We start from the raw sequence: 17,364 nt of genomic DNA, 5'->3' as shown, positions 1-17,364 counted from the left end.
AGTTGGCTTACTCTGCGTTAACAAAATATAGATAGTGTGGATAATAGGGAAATTTGGGTTCAAGTGCAAATACAGTTATAGACTTAGTTGTGTAAATGGTACTGATAGCATGCTAAGCTCTTAAAAAAATTAATTTCCTATTTAACTTCTTTAATTACAGTCTGGTTAGAATGTAAATTATTTCTATTTCTTTTCTTGAAAATAGCTCAGCATGATGGGAATGTTACTAAGTGGTATGATGCCTACTTCAACAGACCGAGGCCGTATTTTACAAATGAAGGCTTTCCGAACCCATCATGTATAGAAGGAAAAGAAGATCTGAGTGGCAAAGAAGAAATATATGTCATAGGTGCTGATACTACATGTATGATACCAGGCAGTCATGACAAAATATGTAATGGCCCACTGAAACCAAGAAAACAGTACCTGTAAGTACATTTGTCTCTATGTTTGTCCAAGAGAAAGATTTAAGTGAAATATACATTTATACAAACACACAATGTGTAGTTCAATTATGAAAAGGTGGAGATTGAAATGATCCTCATGTGTCTCTAATTTTAAATTTTTTGGCTGAGCATAAATATGGGAGACAAATTTTTTTAAAATGTTTTAGGTAACAAAAGATGCTTACTGAGTTCTTAAATTAAAGAAGCCCAAATTCAAGGTAAGTAATTCATATAGTTTGTTTATACATTTAAGATATTGACACTGAGTCCTTGATGTCTGTCATAACGTCACTTTAGCAGGTGAATAATGATTCCAGCTTATATTATACTAAAACTGAAAAAGAGGTTTTAGTTTCTAAGTGAAATAATATTTAAGAAAATGCACATAAGCTTGTATTTCATCAGTTTTCTTGGTTTTATTTCACAGATTTAAGTTCAGAGCAACTAATGTTAAAGGACAGTTTACAGATTCTGACTATTCTGACCCTGTCAAAACATTAGGTAAGGAGATTGTAATTTACTAAAATATTTCTCTGTTTCCAAAGAATATCTAGACAATTCCATGTTTCTTTTTAGTACAGTGGTTTCCCTGAAGTAAGTAATCTCTCTTTTTGTTGGACCTAGCTTAACCAGAATGGCTGAGGAAACATATCCATTCCCAAAATGTGTCCTTTTGAGGTTGTCAAGAGGTCTTATCTTAGCCTGAACTATTAAAGGAAGAAGCAGTATTGACAAAGTTCGTTAGCAGAGATTCAGTTATACCAATAAAAATACCATTTTGACAGGATAACTCATCTTGCTTGGTGAACTGCCAGAGCTATACTGTTTGTGCAGTTTCCCTCTGTGTTGGATGTAGAGCTAGTATTGCATACTCTTTGCTGGGTAAAAAAACGGCTGGATGTCTGGGCCCAAAGGGTTGTGGTGAATGGAGTTAAATCCAGTTGGTGGCCAGTCACAAGTGGTGTTCCCCACGGCTCAGTACTGGGGCCAGTTCTGTTTAATATCTTTATCAATGATCTGGACTAGGGGATCAAGTGCATCCTCAGAAAGTTTGCAGAGGACACCAAGTTGGGTGGGAGGGTTGATCTGCTCGAGGGTAGGAAGGCTCTACAGAGGGATCTGGACAGGCTGGGTCGATGGGCTGAGGCCAACTGTATGAGGTTCAACAAGGCCAAGTGCCGGGTCCTGCGCTTGGGTCACAACAACCCCACGCAACGCTACAGGCTTGGGGAAGAGTGGCTGGAAAGCTGCCTGGCAGAAAAGGACCTGGGAGTATTGGTCAACAGCCGGCTGAATATGAGCCAGCAGTGTGCCCGGGTGGCCAAGAAGGCCAATGGCATCCTGGCCTGTATCAGAAATAGTGTGGCCAGCAGGACTAGGGAGGTGATTGTTCCCCTGTACTCGGCACTGGTGAGGCCGCACCTCAAATGTGTTCAGTTTTGGGCCCCTCACTACAAGAAAGACACTGAGGTGCTGAAGCGTGTTCAAAGAAGGGCAACGAAGCTGGTGAAGGGTCTAGAGCACAAGTCTTATGAGGAGCGGCTGAGGGAACTGGTATCGTTTAACCGGGAGAAAAGGAGGCTGGGGGGAGACCTTATCGCTCTCTACAACTGCCTGAAAGGAGGTTGGAGCCAGGCGGGGGTCGTTCTCTTCTCCCAAGTAACAAGCAATAGGACAAGAGGAAATGGCCTCAAGTTGCACCAGGGGAGGTTTAGATTGGATATTAGGAAAAATTTCTTCACCAAAAGTTTTGTCAAGCATTGGACCAGGCTGCCCAGGGAAGTGGTTGAGTCACCATCCCTGGAGGTATTTAAAAGACACGTAGATGTGGCACTTAGGGAAGTGGTTTAGTGGTGGACTTGGCAGTGCTAGATTAACGGTTGGACTCAATGATCTTAAAGGTCTTTTCCAACCTAAATGATTCTATGATTCTATGATTCTATTCCAGTGAGCCTAGTGTAGGAAACCTCTTGGCTGCAGATTATTCCTAGTGACAGCTCATCTGAGGACATGACCCTTCAGCCCTTCATCCTTTAGATACAGACAAAGCTACATATTAATTAATAAATTAATATTGTCTAATAGAATCCATCTGGTTCTGACATCACTGGCTACCAGGCCAGCTGTTATGGGGTCTCAAATCCAGCATAAATTCCTCCATGGCAGTATTGATCTACCCCCAAAACTGGGAATGAAGACTCTCATAGCAGATCGCAATAAGATCTGTAAGTTCTTTTAATATATTGGTAAGCCAAAACTTACTTAGCTAAGCATTACCCCTGACTTTCTGAAAAGGGATCCCAAGACAACTGGATGAGTACCCAGAAGAATTTTAGTGGGCACATATTTTTCATTTGGCATTCATCTTCTGTGATACGAGCTCCCTTATTCATCTAATCCATGTTAGAAATTTGTTACATGATCTGATACTGAAGACCCTGAAATGCTAATTCACTACCTGAATATTCTGAATGGATCTGGCGCTATTTCTCTAGCCCTGAATGTTTTGGAAAGTGCAACACAAAACTTGTCTTTATATGTTCTGGGTTTAAAAGTTCTAAGCCAATGAAGCAAATAGTTTGCCCAGTAAGGGAAAGACAGTGTGTCCACTCAAGGAAAACAAGCCTACTGGAAATGAGTCCAACTGTATCCAGTCCTCTGGGCAACTTTCTCCTTTCTAATAGAAAAGTCTGCAATGGTTAAAGAAACCATGTTTTATTGGCAGACAGATAGTGTAATTCATTCTCTCCTATATTGTTACTGAAAACTTGTGACACATTCTCCTTTGGTGTAGATCATAAAGAAGAAAGATCTGTTTGTATGCTGACTAAAATGTAATAGGAAAAAAATTAGACCTGATAAATTCCTGATATCCATGGCTCCTCATGCCCATCCAGTGCCTTCTGTACTAAAGTTTAATTAACATCAAGCACTGCTTTTAAAATGGGCACTACAGCAAATTCTTCTCTGGCCTTAACTTCTGAATTTCGGAGCCTATCAAACAAGAAACAAAACTCAAGTGGGCCAGATAATTAAAAGTTCCTTCTATGCTTTCTTACAAGTGTGAAATCAACATCAAATTGATATTCACAAGTGATGCAGGTGCTGCAGCTGAGTGGCCTTGAAGATACAGCACTGGCAATGCCATTACCAATGTCATCTTAAGTGAATAAAGGAAGTTAGATTTTTTCAGACACATTTTCTCTTGAGACACATAAACTGAGGAACCTTGCCAAGTGTTTCCTTATAGAACATGCTTTGGTTATATGAACTTCAGACTTGCTCTAGAAGTATAACCCAGAATGCACACCAGAAAGATCAGTAGCTGTTAGGCATCTCCGTGACCTAGCTTCTATTCCACTTGTAACAACAGCATTTTTTTCAGAAGAAATTTATGCTGCCTGACATTACACTTTAATTTTAGTAGATAAAACACTAATTTGAATTTTGGCAGAGGTATTCATGACAGTTCAAAGAACCCTACATTATTTTGGTTTCTAAGTCTACTTATAGACTGGAAAACCAGAAAGCTAACCTTGTATCTGTGCAATTTAATACTGCATGTTAAATATATTTGAAGCAGAAAAAAATTTGGAAAACCTATGAGAGAGTTCTCTGTGACAGATGTCAGATGTTCTTGTTAAACAATAGGAGTTTTGCTAGGGAGGAACACTGAAGCAGAAATTATTGGAATACACGGCTGCAATAATGATTTTTTAATTATAGTAGAGGATACATTTTAATATGGTGCTCCCACTCAACCATACTTGGAGTACCACAACTCTCCTCTTGAGCTGGAGAAGTAGAGTTTCTTCCTTATAACCCATGGCTGACTGTGCAAAAGTAACATCCATACTACAATGAAAGGTCAGGATTTTTCCATGAGATAATTAAGATGTGGTGACAAATACTGTTTAAACTTCTAATACATCAAGGCAGCTTATAACCTTTTCATAAACTCTGATAGCTAGTTCAGCAAATCATCGTGGGGCAGCTGGTAGTGCTGTGTAAGTGTAGACTTTTTCCATGTGAAATACAAAGCTGATGAGACAGGAAATAATCAAAATGGGGTTTCCTGACACTGCCTTTTGCCTAGAAACCTACTTTATGATATTCTGTTATTGCGGTTTGTTATCAAGTGTTGAGTTGCAGCACCTCAGAGTTATACAACATGATGTCTTCTGTTTTATCTCCTTTCCCTTGCCCATGATTAGCTCTACAGATGTGCGTGGTCCTTCCCTTTTGCAAAGTAGGAGAAAATGTATTTTTTTTTATTCTTGATGGGTATTCTGCCAGCACTGTTTTGTTTAACATCGGCAACGTTTGGACTGATGTTAACCCTAAGGTTTAACATTGACTTCACTATTTAGTGCAAAATAGATAGAACTATTGTAGAGGTTCCTCTGGAGATTCTTCTGTTCTTCTTCCACATTACTAACATGTGTGCCTTATCACAGAGATCAGTGAGTGGCATGGACTTTTTCATTCCTTTTCTCCTTGCAACATTTTTTTATATACTTGCTTTTCTTTTCTATTGTCTTTCCCTGGCCTAAATTGTTCTTACCTTGGAGTGTCCAGCGTTGCATCTGAGACTTCACTAATACAGTGGAAGAATTATTTCAGGTGTTTTGTAAACTATACTTAATTCTGTTGTCTATAGTTTTATACAGGCATGATATTGCTTATTCATGTTGGTTTCGGTCTACAGTAATCTCACACTTCCTTCTGATATATTTCTACCTAACCTACTGTTTACTATGCTGTATTATTGTAGCTGATTATTCTTGCCTATGTGTAGAACCATGCACTTGATCTTGCAAAATTGCATCCTACTGTTTTAAGATGATTTCTTCAGCTAAATCAAGATCATTTTGAATTTTAATCATGTTGTCCAATGTACATGCAGTCCAGATCATCTGCAATATACTCTCTAATCCAAAGATCAGAGTCTTTTGAGAGAAACAAAGCCAGGATTTCAGTGTTTCCCAGTGTGTCCTTGGGAGGACGTTGTCCCTTGAGTGGGAAATCTCAGTTTCATATGGCAGGAAGCAGTACATTTTTCTGTCCTTCCTGGAAGCTGGACAGGAGCTAGGTTTTCTACATTGGATCAGCAAGTGGAGGTGAATGTCAGCATAGGTGAACAATACCAGCAGTAGTAATCCCTTGCTTTTCTTATTTTCACTGTGTGCCTAAGGAAAAAAAGAGGCTGAGGTTTTTGAGATAGGGACAGGATTACCAGGAAGGGTGGGAAATTAAATGACTCTCAGAAATTTAGCACCAAATTGTTCAAAAAGAGGTCTAGAAACTACTAATCTAAACTGTTTATCAGTCTGTGTGTGAGCCTTCATTCTCATCTGGAAGGACTGATTAGAATACCAGCACTTTTACCTTTTTATCATAGAGGCCTTTATGATTACTTCTGCCTTGCTGGTGGTTATTCTTAACAATATCACCAGTTCCCACGTAAATAAAGAGAATGAGTTAATGGTCAGTGAGGTAGATTAATCCAGAAGGTTCAGATCCGATCACTAGGTGGGTTCCTTCAGCACCCTGAGGAGAGCATCTCCAAAAAAGCACCTTTTTTTTTTGTGCCTGTGAATGACAGCTGCAGCCTCTTAGCTTTAGAGTTGTGCCTCTTCCTTCTCCACTTCTGGAGTTTGATTACTCCTAGCTGTTAGAGCAGTGTGTCTGTTCTTGGCTGCACAGAGACTGACGCAGGGGCTCAGCTCAGGCTGGTGTTCAGACTGATGTTAACTGCAGTGTAGACCTACCTTAACCTGTTTAGCAGGTAAAACTGAAAAGCACTAGGGGATGGCTGCACATATAGTTGTAGACATATACTATTAGCATTATGTATTCCATAGATCAGCAATGCTTAGGAACCTTTACATAAATTGTTTCTGGTTTTCTTATATTTTTCTTTCCTGAGCAGCTCTTCGACTGACACAAAACGGATGCAGTTGTACAGAGAGAAGAGTGTCTGTCTCTCATCACTCCCTGATTTCACCCTGTCAGAAATGTAAAAGTTGTAATGAATCTATGAAATATTAGATTTCCCCTTTCTTTTGCAGGTGAAGGACTGTCAGGAAGATCTGTAGAAGTTATCCTTGCTGTTACTTTGTGTGTACTTTCAGTTGTTCTTTTGGTGGCTGCAGTATATGCTTTTGCAAGGTGAGATTTATGTATCCTTGCCATACCGTGTTTGCAAGCACTCAAAAATATTTTAAAGAAAAGCTGAAACAGTCCTATAAATGGAGCCAATCTGTCATTTCAAAATGTATTGCATTTTCTTTTTTTTTTTTTTCTTTTATGTAGGAACTTAGCGAGGGACTCACAAAGGCTTTAGTCTAGTGAGGGTAACCTCCATAGATGAAGGAGAAAAACCAACTTCTCCAGAGGGTAAATCAGAGCAGTAGCCTATCTTACCCTTTCAGAGCCACTTCTCTCTTGACTTGATGATACAGATCAGAGTATCACCTGGCTAAAGTTAGCATGATGGCTAACCCTATTGACAGCTTGATATGAAATAAATATTCTAAATACTCTTTTCTGTCTTACTAATAAATTTATCAGTTAAATACATTGAAGTCTCACATGTGAAAGAGAAATCGACTTCTAATTCAAATTGTGAACAAAATGTCCATGTAAAGAAGCAGACTGCGTAAGGCATATGTGATGTTAGTTTGCTCATTCACCAGAATTTCTGTTCTTCCTCAGCTGCATCATTCAGGCATCCAAAGAATTTATGTAGGAAAACTAAGAGAATACATAGGCTAGATTCTTTCTGTATGAATTTTAGACAATGTAACTGCTGGATTTTACTAAATTACACTGTTGGAAGGGAGAGCAGAATAAAGGCCAAGGAAGGATTCCCGGCACCCATTTTTCAGTTTCAGCCTGTCTAATCAAACTATTGACGTATCTGTCCTTAAATCTTTTGCATGTTTATTTTTCACTATTATTTTCTGTTTAGAATTCGGCAAAAGCAAAAAGAGGGAGGCACATACTCCCCGCGAGATGCTGAAATTATTGATACTAAGTTCAAACTGGATCAGTTGATCACAGTGGCAGACTTGGAGCTGAAGGATGAGAGATTTACACGGTAAGCGTACTCCTTAGGCAAAACAGTAGTCCAAAGGGGCTGTAGCCATGACCCCTTTCTAACCTTTGCTTGTTTGGAAGTGTTTGTGGTGTTCTTATTTACACAGGTCACTGAGATCCTCTTTCAAAGGACGACCTCTATCCTCAAGACACTTCTCACTAGCTTTTAGAAAATCACTTAATCTTCAGCTCTTTTTACAACAAGATAAAGATCTAAGTGCAAATCACTGTTTAATTGTGTTAGCAAAAAAAGGGCTACATATTTTTAAACATGCAGAATTTCTGAGGTTTTTTGATGGCTTAGTGTTTTGTGTAGACTGCAAACCTACATAAGCATTTTGAAAGAGTCAAACTCCCAGAAGTCCTGGTAAACTATTTCAAGAACAAATCTGTCATTGTTTAATTGACATTTAGAAAGCATTCTTTTCACAAAGGGATTTGCATAACATCTGGGTTTCCATGGAGCTCAGCACACTGGCTATCCTGACATCTATTCCTTTAAGGTGTATGCAGCAATTCTGGGCTATTCATATTTTCTGTTTGACAAAGAATCTTGTCACAGATATTTATCAGAAGGAAAGCTGCCCTTTCTGACTGCCAGAAATATGGATATTATTCACTGAATAAATACAATGATGATTCTCAATAATACATGACATCCAACTGAGTTAGAAATATTTGGTGAACATTCTTTACCTGCCTGTATTTACCCTGCTGTGTCACAGATGAAACACTGTGGTAGGCAGTCTCCTTAAAGATGAGAAGCCTAAAATAGTCTTCCCCTAGCAGTCAGGCATCCTACTGTTGCAGACTAGGAATAGCTGGAAGATGAAAGGTTGTAGCTGTTGACCTGTTTTGTTTGAGTGTGTATATGTCTATGTGTGTGGTACAGAGTAAGTTGATTGCATGTACAAACCTGTTTAAAATAGTGCATACAGGAATGGCTGCTTGTAACAGATGAGAAAACATACTATGAATCATCTGGAAATTATTGACCTAATGGATGTGGTATGTTGTGTGTGGGGCACGTGTCATTCAGATAGCGTTGTTTAGTACCTGCTAATAACAGCGGAAAACATTCTCTGAAGACAGAACCATTGCCAATGCACTGTGATAACTGTGACTGGTATAAATGATCTTGATGGATCTTCAAAATGGCCTTGTTTCCAAAGTGTTAGCTGATTAAGAATGGTACTGATTTTGTTTATATACTAAAGTGTTAATGGATTTTACTTTCAGATACTCTTCATTTTTCTTTAGACGCAAGGAGATATTTGTCATCCAGTAAGTTTTTGTATTATTGAAGCAACACGGTGTGTTTTCCATTCTGTTCTCTTAACCCATGTGCTACCATACTATATTGAATGATATAGTTAATCAAAATGAAACGTCAATCTTTGCAGCTATACTAGTGACAAACAGTGGTATTTGTCATTATGAAATCATGTTTATTTTTAGTCCCTAATGTTAAGGTTCAACAGTTCCACAACTATATTGAAATAAATGAGGGAAATTTTTACATGGAAATTATGACACATTATAACAATATAGCACTGATATATACAACCTATTGTTGAAGGAAATGTAGTGCAAATGTGACATAAGAAACATGCTGTTTCTTTCCTTCGGCAGTGAGAATGTACGTACTTAAGAGAAGTTCTCTTTTTTTCTCAACTACTTTTTCTACTCGCTTATACTGCAGCTGTTTTGTACTATGCCACTACAATCTCAGCAGTATGTCCATGCAGTCAAATCCTTTATCAGCTTGCAGAGTACTATTCTGCCACTTTTCTGTCTAAATCATGTATAGTTTAGATTTGTACAGTCTCAAACTCTACAGGGTAATTGCAAACTATAATATTTCATACTTATGTGCTCTTCATTACATGATTTATGCACAGCAAGGCCTTTACTGAACAGTGCTTCAGCAGTTTTAGTTACATCACCCTTATTTTAATGAGTCAGTCTCACATTTTGGTTTGCAATTTGTCACGTCCTTCCATCTGTATTTTTCTCTTTCCTCCTTCCCCATTCCTTTAATGGCCAAAAGCAAAGACTCTCTTCTTCTGCCATTCTTGTAAGGTACATGATGCAGCTGTTAAATTTTGGATTATTATTTTTCAAACAGTAGTGACACTGAAGCTACAGCAGGCTCCTTGCCCAGGTCCTTTGTTGGACACTACAACAAATTGTTGAAGTTTGAAGTGCAGACACTGAGACTTCCACAGGACAGTATTCATGCCATCTTTTCAACTGGAAGTCAGTAAATGTACTGTGGGACCCTACTAGATAACATACATATAGTAATGAGGGGCAGGATATCCTTTATCTGCTCAAAATTTTTTAGTTTATTACAGCTTTTTTTTAAGCTTTAAAGAATGTTTCAATATGTGTAAGATTTTGTTCTGGTAATGTCAATAACCAAAAGAGACATTTTAGGTGTCTCTAATGCTGTCCTTCATATAGATACATCCTTCCTGGTAATGATGAGTTATATCAAGAAGCTGGCAGAAGCATGGCAGCATGCACCAAGGCAGCTTACTGCAGAACCAAATGTCTAAAATATTTTTGCTGCCTGTTTTCAGACTTCCACAGTTACACCACGGAAGAACTTTAGTACCTGTTGCCTTTGGGGAATAGCTATGTAGAAGTCAACCACAGTCCCAGTTCTTACGTTGTCTTATCATTCTCATGATTTGTGGTTAAAGCAGTGACATGTTAGCATGTTGAATTACTGTATTACATGTTGATGACTACAGTGTAACCTTCACAAACTTACCATGCATTTGGAATGGGACTGTGCATCACTGCATCTGCATAACCTACTGCCATGCGTTGGCTGCATTTAGTCAGCCGTCTCAGCTGTGTTTGCAAAGCTTGCTGTGTTGCAGAATGCTGGTTTCAGTTCATGGCATCTTGTAATTTTATGAGGAAAACATAGATGGACAGACTCCTTTTCCAGGCTGGTTTGTTTGTATTTCTTGGATACTGGTAAATCAGCTGAAATCTGGTCCAACTAAGTACACTTTCTACCCTGAAAGAGTGATGGGGAGTTTGTGTGAAAATCTTAGGTGATAAAAGAGCAGTATAGATTTTTTTCTGTACCTACTAATCATCCCATTCAGTGGTCATTTGAAGGAGATGCTTTGGAAACCAGGTGTTTTGTCATTTCTCAGCCAGTATATTATTTATCATGTTAGCTACTATAAATCAGTAAAAGCATGGACCTGCAGCTGACACCGTTCATCCACAGAATCAAGATACTCTAGCCTACTCCATGAGATCCTTCTTGACTGTCTTTCGTACATTGTCTCTTCAAACGTTCTCGCATACTTAGTGGATCGTGGCCTATGACCTTGGCTCATATTCTCAGAAAATTTTTGCAGCTGGTATCACATGGAAATAAAAAGAAATAGAAAAAGGTTTTTCCATTCTGCAAGAATATGACTGGAAATATTTTTTTATCATTCTTAGCAGACCAAAAATTGAAAAGCTTGAAAAGTTTAATGAACCAAAACTCAGCAAATGTTCAGTATAAGTTAAAACATTTTATTTCACACATTTCTATAACTTTTTAATATTAATTATTTTGCATTACAAAGGGATGTTTAAGTAGAAAAACTATCAAATCTAAAAGTACCAAGTATCCCATTTTGCCAATTTTGAAACTTTTGGGAGGGTCAACATTTTTTTCAAATCAGGAAATTCATGGCAAATCCCAGTTCCCAGTAATAATTTTTTAACATAATGGTCACCAGAAAAAAATTTACTTGAAAAACTTGAGTTTCTGAAAATTACTAATACCAGCTACTACATATACCATCTCTCAGTAAGTCTTTGTTAGACAATTAGTTAATGGGATGTAGTTTCAGAGGGCATGCAGGGAATTAAGTCCTATTGAATTCAGTGGAAAATGAGATCCACTTTATGAAGCCAAAATGCTAACTTTGAAAGTTTTGGGACATACATTGATCTCCGTGATGGTGGAGATGGTATGAGACAGGCAATAACAGAAAAAAACAACCCTTGTTTAAAACGTATATAGCCCATCAGTCTAAACTGGATTATTCATTGGTTCATTAAGCACACTGAATATACATACACTGGGTCCTCTCATCACTTCCTTTTTGTAACATGTCCATAGGGTTTGGCAAGTCACTTTTCAAAGCAGATGTTCATCTGCTGTGAATAGATTCTGTCACTGAATTTTCAGGGTGCACCAGGTTTGGCGAGAGACAAGTAACTTTCCCTGTTTCAGGTGCTCAGCTAGGAATCATAGAATGATAGAATGGTTCAGGTTGGAAGGAACCTTAAAGATCATCTAGTTCCCACCCCCCTGCCATGGGCAGGGACACCTTCCACTAGACTAGGATGCCCAAAGCCCCATCCAGCCTGGCCTTGAACACTGCCAGGGATGGGGCATCCACAACCTCTCTGGACAACCTACTTCTAACAGGAGACAACTTCTCTGGCACCCTACTTTTGCAGTGGTTTCTGCAGCAAGGATAGAGCCATGTAGGTCCTCGTTTCTTAAAAACTTTCCTTGAGAAGTTGCACCTTGTGGTGGGTGCTTTGAGGCTTTTGTTTCATGCTATGTGAGACAGCTTGTCAAGCAAATGGGGCAGAGGTTCAGAAGAAATAGTTCTGAATTACAGACACCGTAACTCTTGCAAATACCAGGTAATTAGAACTCTTTAAGGAAAAGTATTGTATATAAAATCATTGTCTGATCTCACCTTTGCTATATATTGTGCATTCAGTAGGTGTCTATATTTGAGGTAACACTTCTGCACACCCATTACTTTCTCTAGACCAGCCTGTTTCTTTTTTCTTTGGGTGGGGATAGGTGTGGTTCCTGCCTTGCCTTTTTCTTCAACAAGTTTCTCTTTAGTAATCAACTATCAAAAATAGGCTTCCTGAGCTTTGTATCCCAGGAGTACAGGGTTTATGAATGTACGTGTCCTGGTACAATGGAAGAAATGGCCATGTGTTCTCTTTCCTTGGGCCTTTAATATTTAGGAAGGGTTAAGCTCCATATTGCTTTCAATTAACTTGCTAAAAATTAGTTCCTCCGTTGGTCCTAGGAAGTGTCAATGGTGCTTATGAGTTAAGCTTTTTGCCTACATACTCATTTCTGTTTTTTTCTATTTGGACGGAGTTTTAATTCCCTGTGGATTTCAGATGATTGACCCAGAGAGAAAGCCGAGTCTGTGTGACAATATGGTCTTCAGTTACCACTGCCAACACAAATAAATGGCTTCTTTCTAGCTCTATCATAAGTAATCTGAGTGGGATTCAGATTTTTGATAGACTTAAAAAAAATCCCACACATGAAACAATACACTGTTTTAAAAGAAAATCAGATTTAAGGCAATAAAGCATTCTTCATCTTAGCGAATGTTTTTCTTTCCTAGTTTCAAAGTCATACAAGTGGGAATCTGGAATTGTCCAGCTGAAATAGGGAAATTTGCAACTTCCTGGTTTGATTCTAAATTGTGCTCATGAAAATCTAGTGATATCTATATTCTTATGTTTAATACAAAAGACTGGGAAATGTGGAGAACAGGTAGACAAGTATTTGTTCATTGATGAAATACTCTAAGATTATTATTACATATTCCAAGTCAAGAGGCTTGGAAAAAATACTAATTTTTGAAGCCTGAGGATGCTGGAACTGAGCATAGCTGTAAGTCTTTAGTGAGCATACAAAATTCATCCCTTCTGAAGATTCTTACACAACAAACCCAACATATTTGCCACAGTCTTCAAGTTAGACATTAATTCTCATATAAGCATTTCAATTAAATAGTCTTATTTTCTGAGCTGCCAAGCCAATCCAATGTGCACTTGCTACCAACACAAGTGTGAGAGTTCAGTAGTTCTAAAAATCAAGTTCTTCACTTAAATGCCCACAGATAGCTTAAAGTGTCAATCTGTAGATGTCTTTAAAAATGTTTACTGCTTGTGACAGATAATATATGATTATGCCTTAAAAAAATCACCTGTTATTAATATTAATAATGAACTAGAAAGCAACATATGTAACACTGTTTAGTTCATTTCCTGAGCTATTTCAGTGCTTTCCTTCCCTGCTTTGAGTGAAAGTAAAAGAAGGAAACATTGTTGAGTAAGGTAGTGTTGACGGTGCTGCTTGTCTCCTATGTTCTTTGCTGTTGGATCCATGTACCTTCAGCGCTGAAGTACTAAATGACATACCCAGTTTGCTTATGTACAGCATAGATGTAATTTTTATTCCCTGATGACCAAACTGCATTTGCTTACTGCAAAGTAGGTGCAGTAAGCCCCTAAATGCTATCAGTTCGAGAGGAGGAAAGCCAACAGTATTCAAAAAATTACTGGGATGTCAACTGGGAGATGGCTTTTTTCCTGTTGTTCTATGGTGAAGATAGGTGAATTCAAAGAAAAAATGAGTAATTTCTTTGCAGAGACCGCTTATAATTTTGTCCTGAAAAAGGGCCTAAAAAATGTTTACTTTCTGCTCAAAGACAAGTATGTTAGCATGCAATACATCGGCACAGCTATTAAGAATGCTTTTTCTTCAGGAAACTTTAGCTCTATAACGTTGCCAATATTACTAGAAGGTAGTTTCATCTGCCACGTAATGCAAACAACATAAGTGATACAATAAGCACTAGCTAGATGTCTAAACATTCTGAATAAATAGCGTTGCATGTTTTGTTGTCTTGTTGTCTTCTTTTTCATTCTAAAGCCCTCCTTCAGTTGTCCTAGTAAGCACTCTGAGTTTGAGCCTTTTTCTGTGAATTCTTACACTTCTTTTTACTCCTTTGAGATTGACCCAAGGCTTTCACAGCCAGTTTGCTTTGTTTGAAGAGAACTGTCATAACAAAGTATGTACCACAAAGGCATCTTTAGTAGCTTTGAAATTAACTTCTCTGATGCTTAATAATAAATGATTCAACAATTGTATTAATCTCATTTTTTATCTAATTTAAAATTTAAATATTTAAGAATAACTTCATAAACCAAAGTATTTTTAAAGCAAATTGTTGTCTTTTCTACTAAAATTATGGCAGCAGTAGATATTTGTATTTGTATTATAGAATAGTTTTTGTAATATTTGTAGATAAGAATGTATGATTTTTGGAGAGACAGACACATAAAAGGTATACTTAGAGCTTTTTTGAAAGGGCAACTTATCTTTTAAAATGCACTACTTCAAAATTTTTAGCTTGGTCTTCTAGACAAGCTTTATGAGTCTGAGTGCCCAAATTTTGGCTTCTAAATCCATAATGCTGAGACATTCTTAAAATGGGTTCAGAGGCGATGATGAAGACCAAGTTTCAAAGCCATCTGAAAGTCCCCTGTGTATAGATGCTCATGTAACATCTTCATGAAACCTGCCGTGGGATCAAGTTAAAGATTTAATATGTAGCACAGTTTTTAAAATCACCATGTACCAGAAAGAGCAGTGAACATGTGAAAATGAGCATGAAAACACGCACTCATTTTTAAAATCTTCAGAAAAACAGACATAGCTGTTTGGTTTCTGTAGAGGTATACCAATAGCATGGTTCATCTGTCACTTACTTTAGATATCTGCTTAAAATGAGATTAAATCACACCTATTTCTCTTCATTGATTATAAAAGGAATCTAGACTGACTAGCTCAGAAATAGCTGTCTGTATTCAGTCAGATGAATCCTATCCTTATGCTCTGAAATGGCCCTTAAAAGAATGATATTGAGTACATAGTACAAAATGAAGCCTGTCAACGTATATGAAGTTGTGTGCTGGAAGTATGGATTTCCCAGGGCTATATGAGCCCAGAGCACTGTAAAATGATCTGAAGAGAATGATAGAAAGTGTAACTACCATATCCATATCCATATCTGCCAATACCTGAGATAAAAACTAAGCAAGACAGTCACCCAAGATATCTGACATATAATAGTACTTGAATCCATGAGAGAAATAAATCTGGTTCTTTAGTTACTGGAGTATTTAATCTAAAATCCATTAATATGCACAATATTGGTTAACTCTCAGCTTGCTACATTTAACAAAAATCTCTGTTGCAGGTTACTTAGTTATAGAAAATCCATCAAGTAAGTTGATTAAAGTTTTTTATATTGTGGTCATCGGTGAGTCTCAATGTGTGGTTCCCTCCTCTATGTTTATTAGAAAAAAACTCCAAGCTGCGTATAAATCATAAAAGCATGACTAATTGCATGGTAACTGGAGAAATGCTTTCTCTCTCTCTGGGGTGAAGCCTGCATGTCTGTGTTTTAGCTTGGGAAGTAATACAGGGATATTTAAACTCCTCGGGGTTTAAAAACCATGTCATTATGAGAATGAGGTCACTGCAATATTTTATATGTCTAAAACCTTGCAATGTATAAAGTGTTTTCTGTGCGACAAAGAAGTATTATGTACTTTAGAATGCAATGATAACTTTACAAATTTCCATTAATGTCAAAACCTCGCCTTGGAATGCTGTTACCTATAAAAACAATCCTGCCCTACAGTACTGTTAACATTAGCAACATTAAAAATTTGGTGAGAGGGAACAACAAAGGGAGAAAATGCTTCTATTTTAAGTGACTGAAAACAAACCAAATAAGCATGCTGTAAGCAATTTATAATTTTCTGCCTATAAGTATCAGTTTCTATTGAACTGAAAAACTTTGTTTATTAATAAACTGCAGTTAAATAAGAATAACAAGGATGACAAAGAAATCCCCTATAGGTTTCTAATTCTTCTGTCATTACTTTCAGGCCAATAAGCAAGAAATCCTTCCTACAACATGTTGAAGAGCTTTGCACAAACAACAACCTAAAGTTTCAGGAAGAATTTTCGGTATGTTGCTAGCAGTTGTCACAACATCGCAAGACCTTCAGTCGTTTCATGTGTCACATTTCATGTCCATTTTAAGCAGGCAAGGCCGTGAAGGACTCTGGCCTTGATAATCAATACCCAATTACCAGGTTGATTGTTTAGAAAGTAATATTACACTGATTCGGATTCTGCAGTCTACACTGCAACCTGATCAGAATTGTTCACCTAAGTGTCAGCAAAAGATGATCTTCTTTAGGCTCTAGTCTTTGCAAGAGCACCATAATATTTATGTTTTTACATATGTAGTGATGCATATGTAGTTTACCTGAGAACAGTTTATTTAGAAAGAGTTTTCTAACATATATACAGGTATATTTAACTGCGTTAAATAAGTTCATTTTCCTGAGTGATGATGACCCCCAAAAAACAGCTGACATTTATTCTGTGAAATGTTCAGGCCCCAGTCATACTGCCATGGAACTCAGAACTATGTTTTTCTTTCATAGGTTTCAGTGCAGGAAGTAAAAAGCTTGTGCATGGTACTTTGACTTTTGTTCCTCTACAAATAATAGGTCATACTTGTCATGCTCTTGAGAACAGCCTCCATGTGAATAGCCTCCATCTCCTTATATGAGTAGATGAATACAGCAAGCCTGTCTTCCTTTCTGAAAAGAGACCAGCTTTCAAAATATACATTACATATAATGCATATATACTTTCAAATTTAAATCTCAAAGTTTTTAGTATTTTCATTAAGTAACATTTTTACGGCTATCATATTTTTTTTTCTCAACAATATCTTCTCATTATTTCAGAATTTTTATCACCATCATTTTTAACACATACAGTCATTTGCCCTCACAAAAACAATTTGTCAGTCTCCAGTGACTTTATTATTTTGGATTTATAGATTTACCATGAATTGCTTACCAGTTGGATTAACAAAAATGAAGACTCAACAATTGGCTTTTCTTCTGCTAGATTATAATATTTCAGTCT

At 37.4% G+C, this 17,364-nt stretch overlaps 1 protein-coding gene across 3 annotated transcripts in view; it reads left to right on the top strand.

Annotated features, from left to right (window-relative positions):
* The window catches only part of PTPRQ (protein tyrosine phosphatase receptor type Q), a 117,285-nt gene that overhangs the window by 82,224 nt on the left and 17,697 nt on the right, over nt 1–17,364 (top strand). For 2 of the 3 annotated variants that reach the window (XM_052774661.1, XM_052774663.1), the window contains 6 exons: nt 206–428; nt 874–947; nt 6,518–6,617; nt 7,420–7,548; nt 15,608–15,634; nt 16,305–16,386. In XM_052774661.1, the coding sequence (XP_052630621.1) occupies nt 206–428; nt 874–947; nt 6,518–6,617; nt 7,420–7,548; nt 15,608–15,634; nt 16,305–16,386 (635 nt within the window). Of the gene's footprint in view, nt 1–205; nt 429–873; nt 948–6,517; nt 6,618–7,419; nt 7,549–8,786; nt 8,832–15,607; nt 15,635–16,304; nt 16,387–17,364 lie in introns of all 3 variants that reach the window. The other variant, XM_052774662.1, reaches the window with a different exon arrangement.

Source organism: Harpia harpyja, chromosome 23, assembly GCF_026419915.1.
Source record: "Harpia harpyja isolate bHarHar1 chromosome 23, bHarHar1 primary haplotype, whole genome shotgun sequence".
NCBI lineage: Eukaryota > Metazoa > Chordata > Aves > Accipitriformes > Accipitridae > Harpia > Harpia harpyja.
This window is presented reverse-complemented; position numbering and strand designations above follow the sequence as displayed.